This window comes from Penicillium concentricum (genome assembly GCF_028827145.1).
Source record: "Penicillium concentricum strain IBT 3081 chromosome Unknown utg000001l_segment0_segment0, whole genome shotgun sequence".
NCBI lineage: Eukaryota > Fungi > Ascomycota > Eurotiomycetes > Eurotiales > Aspergillaceae > Penicillium > Penicillium concentricum.
Window position 1 is genome coordinate 8,636,234 of NW_026622754.1, and position 13,090 is coordinate 8,649,323.

Genomic DNA, 13,090 nt, shown 5'->3' on the forward strand with positions numbered 1-13,090 from the left:
AGGATGCCCCCAGCAGAGAATTAGTGAAGCGTTGGAGGTCATAGCGGCACGTGTTCAACTACTACGCATCTCGACAATACATCTTGACAATGCAGCGGCCACAGTTCTAATCATCCCGGATCTGAGTTCCTGATAGTTCCGTTCCCTTTAGCCCCGGACTAAGACCATCTGACCCCTGTTGGTCCCACACTAGGGCATCCTTATGGAGTTGGACCCAGACAATACAATTTGCAACTTTCAGCGCCTCCCCTGCCTAAATCGTGGCTTTCCGATCACCCCGACCTTAGTCCGGGATATATCCAAGGATAACGGATGATCAGACCCACATATATACCTCCACCAATAAGGAATGTACCGAATAATCTAGAAATTTAGATTTATTGGTGGCTTGAATCTACAATATGGATCCAATCAGATTACACCTTCTACTGTTTGACCCATGGAATTTGATCCAACCCCATTCTACCTCCAATTGTATTGCTTACATTCAGCCATATATCCACCGATCCAAAGAGACTCATGTCAAACCCACAGTATTGGAGCCTCGACCTTTGTAGAATCATCCATGGTGTACGAGTCCTTTCAGGCAATTTGACGTATGTGCGCCCCCCAGTGGTTCGCTGGTATGGAACCAGGTACCCGGCTCTTTACGGTTCGATCCTTTGCTTTCAACTCACGAGGCAAGCGTGGCGGAAGAAGATTTTGTCGCTTTCAAAGGTATATATACCTGTCCTTGTCCCTCCTTTCTGTTTTCTTGCTTCAAACAACCACATTCCTTTTTGGTACCACCGTTCATTCATTCATTCATTCATTCACTACTGTCTTTGCAATCCAACCAACATATCACATTCGTTTATATCTTCACTGATATTCACCTTCTTTTGTGACTCAATCACTCAACACTACCATCAAGATGCAATTCACCAAGTCCCTCATGCTGCTGGCCGCTGCCCTTACTAGCAGCACCTTCGCCAGACAAACTACCCTCGAGCGCCGCCAGGCCATTGCTACTGGCACCTCCGGCGGTGACTGGACCTCTACTCCTTCCAGCGGCTCATACTCGACCGACGGCTTCGGCGCCTCCACCAGCTCATCAGGCTCAGGCGAAACATACGCCGGCAACGTGGGCAACCCCTACGGCAGCAACATCATCACCGTTGACGCCGCCTCCGCCAGCAACTACAAGTACGTTGCGCAATTCACTGGCCACAACACTGAGGACTGGACCGTCGCCATCTTCAACAAGTACGGCCCCGATGGCGGGATGACAGGATGGTTCGGCAACGCATGCAACACTTTCACTCTTGCCGCCGGCGAGACCAAGTACGTCGCCTTTGACGAGGATACCAATGGTGGCTTTGCTGCCGCCTCAGGCTCTACCATCCCCACCGATTCTATGGGTGGCTACGCCTCCACCTGGGGCGAGTTCGATTTCGGTTCCACCACCAACAGCGGCTGGTCTGGATTCGATGTCTCTGTCATCTCTGCTCAGAATGCTGGCATGTCCATCTCCGGTATGCAGATCTGCGATGCCCTTGGCTCTGTCTGCTCTTCTGTCACTAAGGATGCCGGCGTTGTCAATAACGCTTACACCTCCGCCGAGACTGCTGTCGGCGGTATTGGTGCCAACCTGGGCTCTGGTCCTGTTCGTCTGGCTGTTACCATTGATTACAGCGGATAAATTTGTTTTCTTTGAGATTTAATTTTATATGATTTTGAAGATAGACTCTTGGGTCATTCTGTTTCGGAGGATGATCTATACCCAGCTGGAATGGTTTCTGCTTCTATGTCAATATAGAGACTTATAGGCTGGTCCTTGTTTTTTGGTTATACAATATAACACATTCTTTCAATTACTTCTTTCGAATACTTCTTTCCATTGTAAAATTTTCCATCGAAATCTAGGCCTTGTCTTTACTCGTTTTACTGGGGAGTCAGATGTCCGCGTGGCGTTAACGTGGGTGACGTGAGCGATATACGCAATCGCTCACTACGGCCGCCACACGCATGAGCTCATCTTCAGGAACACACCCATATTTCAGAAATAAAGATAGAATTAAGAATAAAAATAAGGTTAAGCTCGTCCCATTCTGTCATAATAACGTTGGAGTATATCGACAAATTCATTACTAACTTCATATCCGCTGAATCCCAAACAAAATATCAATTCCAAAATCACTTCCGTGGACTAACAAGACCGTAAAACTCAAGCGGCTTGATACTGAATGCACCGTTCGACTCAAGCTTGTACTTGGGGTCTGCCAGCTCAAACGTGGTCTCCTTGAGAATGCTGGCAAGAGTAAAGAACGACCACCGCCAAGCCCAGAGCTTGCCAATGCACTCACGCTTGCCGTTACCGAAGCCCTTCTTCGCAGCAGCAGGGAGCTGATCCCACTTCTCGCCATAAACACGCTCGGGTTTGAAGGCCTCGGGGTCCTCGAAGACAGCAGGATCGCGGTTGACCTGACTCAAGACCGCGATCATGGGCTGGTTGTGAGCAATTTGGTACTCGCCACCACCAAGAAGGATAGGGCTCTTATCTTCGGAAGGAATGGGCTCGATGTTGAAGCCGGGCGCGGTAGCAGAAAGACGGATCGACTCGCGCAGGATGGCCTCGACATAATTGAGGCTCTGGAGGTGCTCCAGGTCGATATTGCCGTCGCCGACCACGCGGTCGATCTCCTCCTGCGCCTTGGCCATCTCGCTCGGGTTCTCCATCAGATAGTACAGGGCATAGGAGACGAGATTAGGTGCTGTGGCGGCACCGATGAAGATCGAGATGATCTCATCGATAACCTGCGACTCGGTGAGCTTCTCGCCGCTCTCCGGGTCGGCACCGTTCAGCATCGCATCTAGGATGTCCTTGCGGGCAGTCTCTGGCTGCTCTTTCCGGGTCTTGATTACCTGCGCAGCGAACCCGCGCATGGTCTTTGTGTCTTTTTCGAACTTGCGCTGGTACAGCCAGTTCAGTAGCTTAGGGCGGGTGGGTCGCTTCATCGCCTCCATGGTGGCGCCGTCCATGGCGTTGAGCATGGGTGGCTCGGCGCCTTCGAGCACGTGCACGCGCTGGTTGAAGAAACATTGCATGCAGGATGCAAGCAGGAGACGGTCCAGGTCTTTGGTGAGCAGAGTGCGTGTCTTGGTTCCTGCGCTCCACTTTTTGGTCAGGTCCGGAATGACCTCTGCCATGTCGCCAAAGAGGTTGTCGGTCGCAGATTGCGTAAGATGAGGCATCATGATTCGGTGTGCGATACCCCAGCTCTTCTCGTTGTCGTATGCTGTGAACAGACTGTCGTGCACGGCATATCGGATCTCGACTACTGGTCCTGTAACACACTTGCGGAATCGGGTCTGGTCGCAAATTTCTTCCAATAGAGCGACACTGCCGATGAAGACGATTTCATGGCCGAGAGCATTGATCTTGAAAATTGAGCCTAAAAAAATTAGTGAATACTCGTTGGGGCTGGGTGTTGCCCAGGTCCGTGGACGGGTTGCTGGCATACCAAATTGCTTGGCCAACTTGTTGAGCGAGTTCCACGTCTCACTAGGGTTTACGTCGAAGACATTACCCAAGAGGGGAATTCCGGGTGGTCCTGGGATTTTGGTAGGCATTGTCGCTAGGGAAAAAAAAGGTCGGGGGGATATCACTAGTATACAAAAACAAGTATCGAAAGTCAGAGAAGAGCTTCAAGCTCCCAGCGGGTGGGGGGGAAGTCTTATAGCATCAGCTCTCGATTTTAGTCTGCATGAAAGCCTGCATGGTTTCCCGATCTGCAGATCAAGGTGAGCTGAGCTATTGGCGCAAGAGGGATCTCTCGGCCTAAGTCTCCATCGTTCACCAGAAGTTTGGAGGCGAGCTGAAGGATCGGCGCGATCGCGATGTAATAGTGCAGATTAGTGCCGCCGATCGCACCTGGATAGGCAATCCGTCAGGCTATCTGGGAGCACATCTGCAGCGATCTGGAGCCACTTGAGTAACTAAAGCGCGCTACGGGCTGTAGTGCAACCAGTGAGCTCAATAGGGTTCAGCACAATTGTCAGCCGAAATCTGCAGATTTTTCCTTGAAACTGGATTGGTCTCCATCTTGACCGCTTCTATGTAGCAATTCTCCTAATGAAGATGTAGTTGATTGTAGGGATAAGCGTCACACAGATGTTCATAACTCAGGTCAATTTGTAGACAGTGACATCATGCCTCTTCCCCAGAGATTATGTGCGGTATCACATTCTGCAAGGATCAAGGCTCATGCCGTAGCATCCATCCACTTGCTGGATCCTTCGCTAAACTCCTCTTAGCTTCTCAAGGTCAACATATTAGAATGAGGATGTTGTACAAAATTGTAAAATTCAGTGAAGCTCCTAGACAGCTGGGCCTTCCCCAGGTCCTAGCGTTGATGCGAATCACGTGAACCATTGAAGTGATAAAACTACATGGATTCCCCCATAGGATTACTATTAACTGCTTGAACATGGGAGATGCTATTGTGTATGCGTCCCAGGTTCTCAATTGATAGTAACTGGATGTATGTATATCCAGGAAATAGTACAGTGTCAACACAAATAAATCTCTAACCTAGAACCCAAAGCTGTCCAGCAACGAATTGGCATCCGGCTCATGAAACATAGTAGGAGGTGGCTTCGGTTTCGGCTTCTGTTCTTCTTTCTTCGGTTTCTCCCCAGGTGTAATATCAGTGACGGCGGGTCCCTGCAAGATATCTGCTCGGTGCACCGGAATATCAGCAACTACGAGGCTGCTCCGGCGCCGAAGCAGTTTCCGGTAATCCACTCCGTTCTCGTCCATCTCCAGGGATGTATTAGGCTTCAATGCATCCTGGGTAGGCAGTCCACCCAGGAACTCCCAGTGGCGTACCAGATCGAGGGCGAGGAAATCGCAGCCCATACGGTCGTAGAGTCGGGCATTGCGAATAACGAATTCCCATTCTTCTCTAGGTCGCACTTTGGAGGCGCCCTTGAGGGTTTGGAGTGTCTTTGCGCGGAGTTGGTGGTATAATACTACCAAGGCAGGGTCGTTGGAGAGATATGACTTGGATTGAAGGGTTCCTCGCCCCGGGCTGCCCGGGGTGACTGGCGTCGCTGGTGATAGGAGGGTTTCGACCGGCGACTAGATCTGATTAGCTGGGCCTTGCTGGCCAAAGAAGAAAAGTACTCACAATCAGTGCCCGCACTGCCATATCCCGTCGTCCAAGCATCCAGAAAGCCCAAGAAGCCATCCAGCGGTTGCCCTCGGAAGCGGCCTCAGGCAATACTCTTTCTTCCAGAATCTCCCGAAGAACCGGTCCATTGTCCCCTTCTGAGGCTCGAGTGATTGCGATCGCGAGCTGGAGATCGCCCATCTGGTTTATGATCACGTTTGCAGCGTCACGCAGATGATCGGCGAGAAGGAAGAATGATGCAGCATATTCTGTTGAGTGTTAGCTGGCAGTGCTCATTCGTAGACAATATGAGTCTCAAATTACCAAATCGTCGCTTTCCAAGCAATGCATACGCATTCTTGAGCGCGGATGTCCTCCATCGCGGTTCCTTGAAGTCATTTGCTAACAAACGTTGGGTTGCTGCTTGTTCGCGGTTCCAGTGTGCAATACGCCAGAGACCCTGAAGAACATTCTTCTTTCCGAGAGCGAGGTAATACAATGTACAATCGATGGGGTTTTTCTCTTCCGTCTTGGTGTATTCACATCGGGCGATGATTTCGAGTTGTGCTTTCTAATCAATCGGTTAGTTTGTGGCCAAGTAAACGATATGACAGACACGCACCACAGCTACGGAATCCGAAAGCCACATGAAGATCCCGCTTTCACGAGCAGCCTTCCAAGTCAATTTTGCATTGAATTGCCGGGAGACAAGGTCTGTGAGGATATCTTGGCTGCTGCTATGGTAAGCCCAAACAATCTCTCGCCATGAGACAGTGTCTTTGTTGGCGACTCCTTGAGTCCGGCGCAGCATATGCTGTCGGAAGAATAAGAGATAGCGTGCTGCATTATCGTCCATTGAGCGCCGGTGCTTCTCAACCATAGCCACGCATTCAATGGTATCTGCCAAGCGGAACTGTTCATGGCTAGACAGTTGCGGCAAGGCGATCCGTGCTAAACTCTCATTGAGCGCGGCAGCGGCATTTTCATCTATGACAGATGAAAATTCCTCATCGGTGGAATCAACATAGGAAGAGCGCATTTCCTTGGAGAACCCTTTTTGGGAATCCTGACTTTTGTTAGTATCGGGAAGAGAAATTATACGATGTGTACTTACATCTTGTTCGTAAAGATATTCCACCGGCATCTCCAAGAAACCATCTAGTTCATCGCCCTCGGTGTAGAACTTCAGCTTTCGATGTAGGTTCAAGAGAATCGAATGTACCAATCTAGTCTTCCCAGCCAGGATACACTGTGCCAAGTACTGTGGATGGAATACAGGCAACGGGCCATTCAGCCGGCTGACAACGTCGAAGAGATCGACAGATGCCAGCCCTCGAGATGGCATCCGAAGCTCAGACACTAGGCGGTCTCCAACATCAATATCCTTGTCATAAACGAACAGTTGGTTGCCGGCTCCAATGACCAAATGGCCGTTATTCAGCCAGCAAGAGTCTCCTATAGGGTGCGGTGTGAGATCTCGAATCCAGATCTCCCGAACTTGTGTCCACGACGGTCGGGAATCTAGATAATCATAGCGGAGCTGAGACAAGAGAACAACCTTGTGTGGGAATCCCACGGCTAAGATGGACTGTTTGTCTGGAGTTGACGTCCAGTCCAAATCCTGGATAATGTCAAGTGAAGCAAAATGTTCTTCGAACTCCAGCTGAGCATTATTGGTGTCCCAGATTGTGAGGTGAGCCCGGTCCTCGTCAACCAGAGCTGCCTTGCGAATAGAGCTCCCACTGGCCATAGATGGGTTGATGATGCCCGTATCAACGGTTGATTGAAGTAGCCAATCGACCTTCATGTTCGCTGGATCGACCGTGGCTGTCCATGTCCGCACAACTCCACTGTAGGTATAGGAGAGAGCAATGTCGGCAGAAAAAGAATCGAAGAAACCAGATGCTTCTGTTTTAGGGCCTGCTGGGTCCACGGGAAGGATATATGCAATATCCTCCTTCAACCCCATGTCAAACGTGCAAAATTCTCGTAATCGATAGCCATGATCATTTACAAAGCTCCCTTTATGACCTTCCTGACTTGGGCTTGGGCCTCGTATTTCCCACGCAATTCCGTGCATGTCTGCCCATATCGTTGCTACATAGAAAACACCTGGAGTCGCTTGGGTGCTGGGGATTGGCAGCACACATAGTGGCTTGCCGGGCAGTGTGAATTGCAAAGAAGCCAACTGCTTGGCATGATTTGAGCTGAAATCCCATAGGGAAACCCCATTGTGGTGGAGATTGACGAGAAGATTACTGTTCTCCAGCACACATGTCCGATGAATATGCTCATCGGAGAGGAGGACACTCTTGTGTGCTAAGATCGATCTCCCATCCTGACGCTGCTGTGTCCATACGGTGGCTTTGTTTTCATTGGTACGTGATACCAGTGTATCTCCAATCGCATTGCGGACGATCTTTTTCACAGGGGCAGTATGGCCAGACCAAGAAGCCGTTTGGGCGATTCTTTTCGTGCGTGGTGCAGGGTCAAACAGAACATCCACATGAGAATCATACCACTCAATCCGACCGTCGAAGTGATGGACCAGGACACTGAGCTTGTCGTCCGATGTTGTACTTTGGAATGCACGAATTTGAGCGTAGTCTTCTTGCAATGGCTGATCAGATGAAAATCCCAAATCCAAGCCTTCAACATGGAGAATATTGAAGACGCTCAAGTTGGTCTTTGCTTTAGAACCGATATCTTCCAAGGCCCAAGCAGACATATGGCCCTGGCCATCAATGACAACACAGATCTCTGGGGCCTTGCTCGCAACCTCGATGATATGTTCTAGCGCATGGTTCTCCTTGTTTCCTCTGGTCCTCTGGACAGCACGCTCAGTCGCAACACAGAAGTCGCGGCTGTCCAAAATAAAGCCATACCGCCGTTGCGGTCCTTGGTCCTCACCTGACGCATGTCTAGGCTGAACCGACTCACCCATGTCAATCTCTGCCCAGAACTGCAAAGCAGAAAGCGCATGAACATCCGTCACTGCCCATACTCGAATCTTGTTATCGGCGCAAAATGTATACAGGACATTATCCATAGATTGCTCGGGGTGCCGAGGTAACCGCCAGTGTATCCCTGTGACAACATTCGGATGAGGTAGATACGAGTTCTCGAACCGAACCTCGTCTGCGCCGAAGGCAAGTCGTCTCCATACCTTGACCAAGCGGTCATATTGCCCTACTGTAACAATCAAGGACGAGTCCGGAGAGAATTGCGCGAATTTCACGGGTGTCGCAAGCTTTCTTTTCCATACCAGGCGCGGTTCGTCGTTCATAAACCAAAGGGCGAGGCGGGAGTTGCCAACCAGGAGCTCATTCGAGGAACCCCACGATAATGTATAGATCGGTTCGTCGTCATCGGGGGCGCGGAATGTATAAAGGAGCGACCACTAGATCAAGCCATGTGTCAACATCAATGCTGATTGCCATTATGAGACTGTGTTGCTGGTCGACCAAGCTCCGAGTAGTGGGGTTGTATGCACACCTTGAGGGGTTCGCCCTGGATGCCGTACGGCTGGTACACGAATACATCAGGGCCACCACAAACAGCAATCTTGCCAGATGTTTCATCAAACGCTATGGCCTCGAGGGTATCTATATCGTCGACGTAGATTGTTTGGAGGAGCGTTTGCGGACCGCCGAGGATAACCAGCGCGTGGCCGGAGATGTATGCCTATTGGAGAACGCGCAGGGCCAAGGGTCAGCAACAGGGGGCTTTAAACGAGCCGCAGAGCTGGAGTGAAAATGAAGGAATATTTGGGAGGACTTACAACAACACGAAGACCATCCCACAACACCGTACTGAACGACTGGAGCTTCGCTGGGGGTCTCCCCGGCAGTACCGCTCGCATAGAGGCGGTTGGTTCGGTGAATGGACGCTTGTTGCGCTTGAAAACAGGTTATAACATTGCCAGGTCAAAGATTATTATTTCTGAGAGTAAATGGAGTCGCGAGGGAAGGGTAGATGGGTGTTTGAGAGTTGTCTGGATACACGCAGGGGACAAGGCGGGAGAGACCTGATGATGTCGCTTCCGCTCCACTCGGTGTGACCGACGACCCTCGACTTTGAATAACACAAAGGAGCTAAGTATAGATATAAACATGATGTGAATTCAATAATTGCTATTTCTTAGTGTGGGAATCTATATGAAAGGAGCTCCAAGTGATTTGGGGCATAGCTATAGAGCTCCCCGATAAGCATTTACCTATATCTAACGTCGGTATCGACCAAGGGCTCTAGTAGACAATACGCGTCCCATTTTTTTCCTACAAGAATTCTGTTATTTTTTTGGAAAAGCTCATTTCATAATTTAAGTGTCACATTCAATCATGGCAAAAGTACAAAACAGTATACCAAAGACCCAGAAACCCTTGAACTCGCTATATGCTGCGCCGGATGATGCATTGAATGAAACATGATCGCACCTATCGACAGGGCATGAGAGAGAGAGAAAAAAAGTATAACCATCGCTGATGTACATGAGGCTAAAGCATCTGCAAAGAGGTCATATACCGAACAAGAACTTCAAGTTCGTCGATTCGCTGATCTGCGACCATCTGTTGGAGACTCGGGAAGTTCTTCATCCACAAACCGGACGCTATTTCCCACCGAGCTTCGTCGACCAGTCCGTGGCCGTTTGGAAGAGGTGGATAAAGAAGTAGTAGTCCCGGCTCGAAGTAGTCGACTTGCGAAAGGTGTGCGTAGGGGCGTGGCGGGGGTGGTGGACATTTGGGCGAGGGCTCGCGCCCGGGCGGCTCGTTTAGAGGGAGATGTCGTGAAATTTGGGGTGGCCAAGGGGCTTGCAGAGATCGGATCATTGGAGGTCGCCTGCGATGTTGCCTGAGATGTTGCTGTGAAGTCACTTATTTTGAAAGGTGTTTCCGCCTGCTCTTGATACCAGGGGTCGAACATCGCTGATCCGGCGCCATCGCCATTTCCAAAGGTTGACATTCGTGCAGGCGTGAAAGATGGACCAGCAGAATCTCGAGCTTCCAGCTTCATTCGGGCATTGTCCACCCAATCGCGGAACATGTTTCTTGAGTGCTTCCTCAGATTCCTTTCCCGCATGGCTTCGGCGGTCTCGACGGTGCTGCCTATCTGGAATATACGAAGGCTGAGCTTACGAAGAGAAGCTGCGGCCAGTCGTAGGACATGCAATCGATATACATTGTCCGCTTGGTCTTCCATCTCACGTCGAATGATGAAGGTTTCGGACATTTGCATCAGCTGGTCAAACGCAACTTGTCGGAAATAAGAATCGTCGGCGTCCTGGCAATCCTGGATCCTCTTGGCTGTTTTGTCATGCCATTGGACGAATATCTCGGACGTGTCAGCAAGCAATTTTTCGCGATCAACATCAGCAGCTTGTTGCTCCATCTCCATAATGACTCGAGTTTTTGATGACCAGGCAGCCAGCGCCTTGAACGCGAGGTTAACCTTGATTTTCCGCCTGACTTTGGCATACGATTCTTGTCGCCGTCGTTTGCCAGAGTCCACTTTGGCTTGATGCCATTGCTTCATGTACTTCTTCATCAAGAAATAGAATCGAGCATTTTGAGCCCAGCCTTCCATCTTGACGACTTGGTTATGCTTGGATCGCCAGATCGTAAGAGACTCAGCTGCAAGGCGTGGAGCATAGAACTCAGCTGCTACATACTCCCGCTCGCGCTGAAGTTGCACTTGATCACGCCAAATGGCAAATTTAGATCGAACTAAATTTTCGGTCTGATGATCCTCATGAGCCTCAGCATGAAACAGTAAACGGGTATAAGTGTCCCGAGTGTTTGTCACAAATCGAGAAAATACTTCCCGCTTGATGCGTTGCTCGCGTATCCTTCGCATCAGCTCAAATCTTTCCATCAAGACCCATTTGTACATCGCCTCCATTTTGATCCGCTCGTCAATTCGAGCACGGAGGGCCAAGCAGCGAAGCGTATCATTCCAGGAGATCCACGCGTTGTGTTGGATTCGATGGCGATCTACCTCTTCTGCCTGTCTGACCATTTGGGCCTTTCCAATCCATTGTGAAAGGGCATTTCGTAGAATCCTGGTATCAACCATCTCAGAAGCCCGAGAAGCAGCCGGGGCCAGCCGGGACTGGATTCTCCATTCATCAAAGGTTTCTCTGAGGTCATGTTGGCGCCGAGAAGCCTGGACTTCCTGATCTGCAAGTGCGATGGTTTTCGAGTGGTGGGACCATATCTGAAGTACCGACTTTAGAGATGACCGTTTGTTATGCAGGTCTATTTCATGGTCGCGCTCTCGATTAGTTCGCAAGTTCCGAAGCCAGGAAAGAAGTGATCGTCTTTTGAGTCGATAATCCGAAACTTCAAGAACACGCCGGTCGCAGAAGCACCACCACCAGTCCCAGAACGATGCTTTTTGGATCTTTGTGTTCCGAACAGTGACTGCTTGGGTCTCTGCTGCCTTCAAATCTTGGATCTTCTTTCGCCACGCATTGAAAGGCCTCCGTAGCGCAAAACGCTGGGCCTTCAACTCGTTGACGGCAGTGATCTCGCGCCAGGCATTGAAATATTTGACGCCAAGAACATGTCTCCGGGCAGCAGAGGTCCGAGCTACTTCTTCCGACGTAAGTTGGGCCCAGTGACTGAACGCCTTTGTCATTAGATATAAATCCCGTGCGCGACTGGCACGCGCTTCAAGGTGCTTGAAGAATCGATCTGTGCGAGCGGAGTGGCGTTTTTCTTGAATTACTCCTCGCCATGGATCAAAGGCCTGCCGGATGAGAAGGCCGCGGTCATAATTGACAGCGATTGTTTCCTTAGTCTGGCGAGTCTGTCGTGCTTGGAATGCCTTTTTCAGCCATTGTGTCAGAATTCGACGACAGATCGATCGCTGTCGGTACATGTTAAATGTAGATGCATCCCGAAGTAGATCCGAAAGTTGCGGGCGATAAATGAACTCTGGTGGCACCTCCTCTTTGTCAAAAGAATCGTGTTCTGGGCTCTGCGACATGATTGACTGCACCTCTTCGGACTCGGAGCTTTCTGAAGAATCGTATGAGGGCGAACGACGGGGACGTGAGGCTTCGGCCACTCTCTTCGAACGATCACGAGCAACGGCCGACCTCGCGACCACTCCATTAGTCAAGGGAGCTTCTTCCGTGCCTCCGTGTTTATTTTCTGCTCCGTCAAATCTGCTCAGCAAGCGCCGGCCAACATCCAAGAACTGGCTGATTAATTGCGTCCGGTCTGGTGATTTGGTAGGCCCGGAATCATGCCTGGAGGTAGGTGAGAGCTTTGGTTTAGCAAACTCGGGTTTGCCAATTTCAAGTCGCGACATTGAAGATCGAGAGCTAGGGCGATTGATTAAACTTCTTTGCGTCGCATCCTCGCCAATGTCGTACGTAGTGTTGAAAGATGCTCGGCGTTTGGGTGTCGGTGGCATTCCATTCATGATTGGAGAATGGTCGTGGTCAACGGTCTTGCTGTGGGTAACATCCACTGTATATTGATCATAGTCATGTGTCTCGTTGGGGTTCGTAGAGCCCTCCTCGCCGATTTCGATCACGATTCCCATCTGTTGGAGCGCATTCTCGAATTTCTCGAAGAGTGTCTCGCCACGCACACCTTTGCTTCCCATCTTGAACAGGAAGCGCAGGCATGCATGACCTGGGTCCGCGTTGACGCCATGTTCGCTAATGACTTCGTCGTATGCTTCGAAAAGCGCCCGGAATGGGAGTCGATCCGCTTCGGGTTTTGTCTCGGCGCCAGCGATAACCTGGTATAGAAAACCGACATCTATAGAGGTCAGGCTCCATTTGAACTAAGTGATTGATTGCGCCCTACCATCATCTGAAAGAGATGAGATCTCTTCGGTCACGGCTCGACGCTGAGAGGATATCGGAGGCATCGAAAATTCGCGATCTTAAGGCGCGCTTGTCGCATCTGGGTCATAGAGCTGCA

The 13,090-nt window shown here is 50.4% G+C and overlaps 4 protein-coding genes across 4 annotated transcripts; 1 reads left to right on the forward strand and 3 right to left on the reverse strand.

The window, feature by feature from the left end:
• Positions 1-913: 913 nt before the first annotated feature.
• On the forward strand, positions 914-1,681 carry N7517_003339 (putative allergen; the record flags this gene model as incomplete). The annotated part of the gene is made up of 1 exon (XM_056721069.1): positions 914-1,681. One exon carries the CDS (start codon positions 914-916, stop codon positions 1,679-1,681), a length of 768 nt encoding a protein of 255 aa, XP_056585204.1.
• A 494-nt stretch (positions 1,682-2,175) lies between these two features.
• N7517_003340 (uncharacterized protein) lies at positions 2,176-3,612 on the reverse strand (the record flags this gene model as incomplete). Its single annotated transcript, XM_056721070.1, has 2 exons — positions 2,176-3,434; positions 3,504-3,612. 2 exons carry the CDS (start codon positions 3,610-3,612, stop codon positions 2,176-2,178), a joined length of 1,368 nt encoding a protein of 455 aa, XP_056585205.1.
• Positions 3,613-4,573: 961 nt separating this feature from the next.
• N7517_003341 (uncharacterized protein) lies at positions 4,574-9,015 on the reverse strand (the record flags this gene model as incomplete). The annotated part of the gene is made up of 7 exons (XM_056721071.1): positions 4,574-5,122; positions 5,172-5,422; positions 5,478-5,724; positions 5,776-6,219; positions 6,268-8,553; positions 8,649-8,837; positions 8,935-9,015. 7 exons carry the CDS (start codon positions 9,013-9,015, stop codon positions 4,574-4,576), a joined length of 4,047 nt encoding a protein of 1,348 aa, XP_056585206.1.
• A 674-nt stretch (positions 9,016-9,689) lies between these two features.
• On the reverse strand, positions 9,690-13,037 carry N7517_003342 (Sfi1 family protein; the record flags this gene model as incomplete). Its single annotated transcript, XM_056721072.1, has 2 exons — positions 9,690-12,925; positions 12,974-13,037. The coding sequence occupies 2 exons, from the start codon at positions 13,035-13,037 to the stop codon at positions 9,690-9,692; spliced, it is 3,300 nt and encodes a 1,099-aa protein (XP_056585207.1).
• Positions 13,038-13,090: the final 53 nt, after the last annotated feature.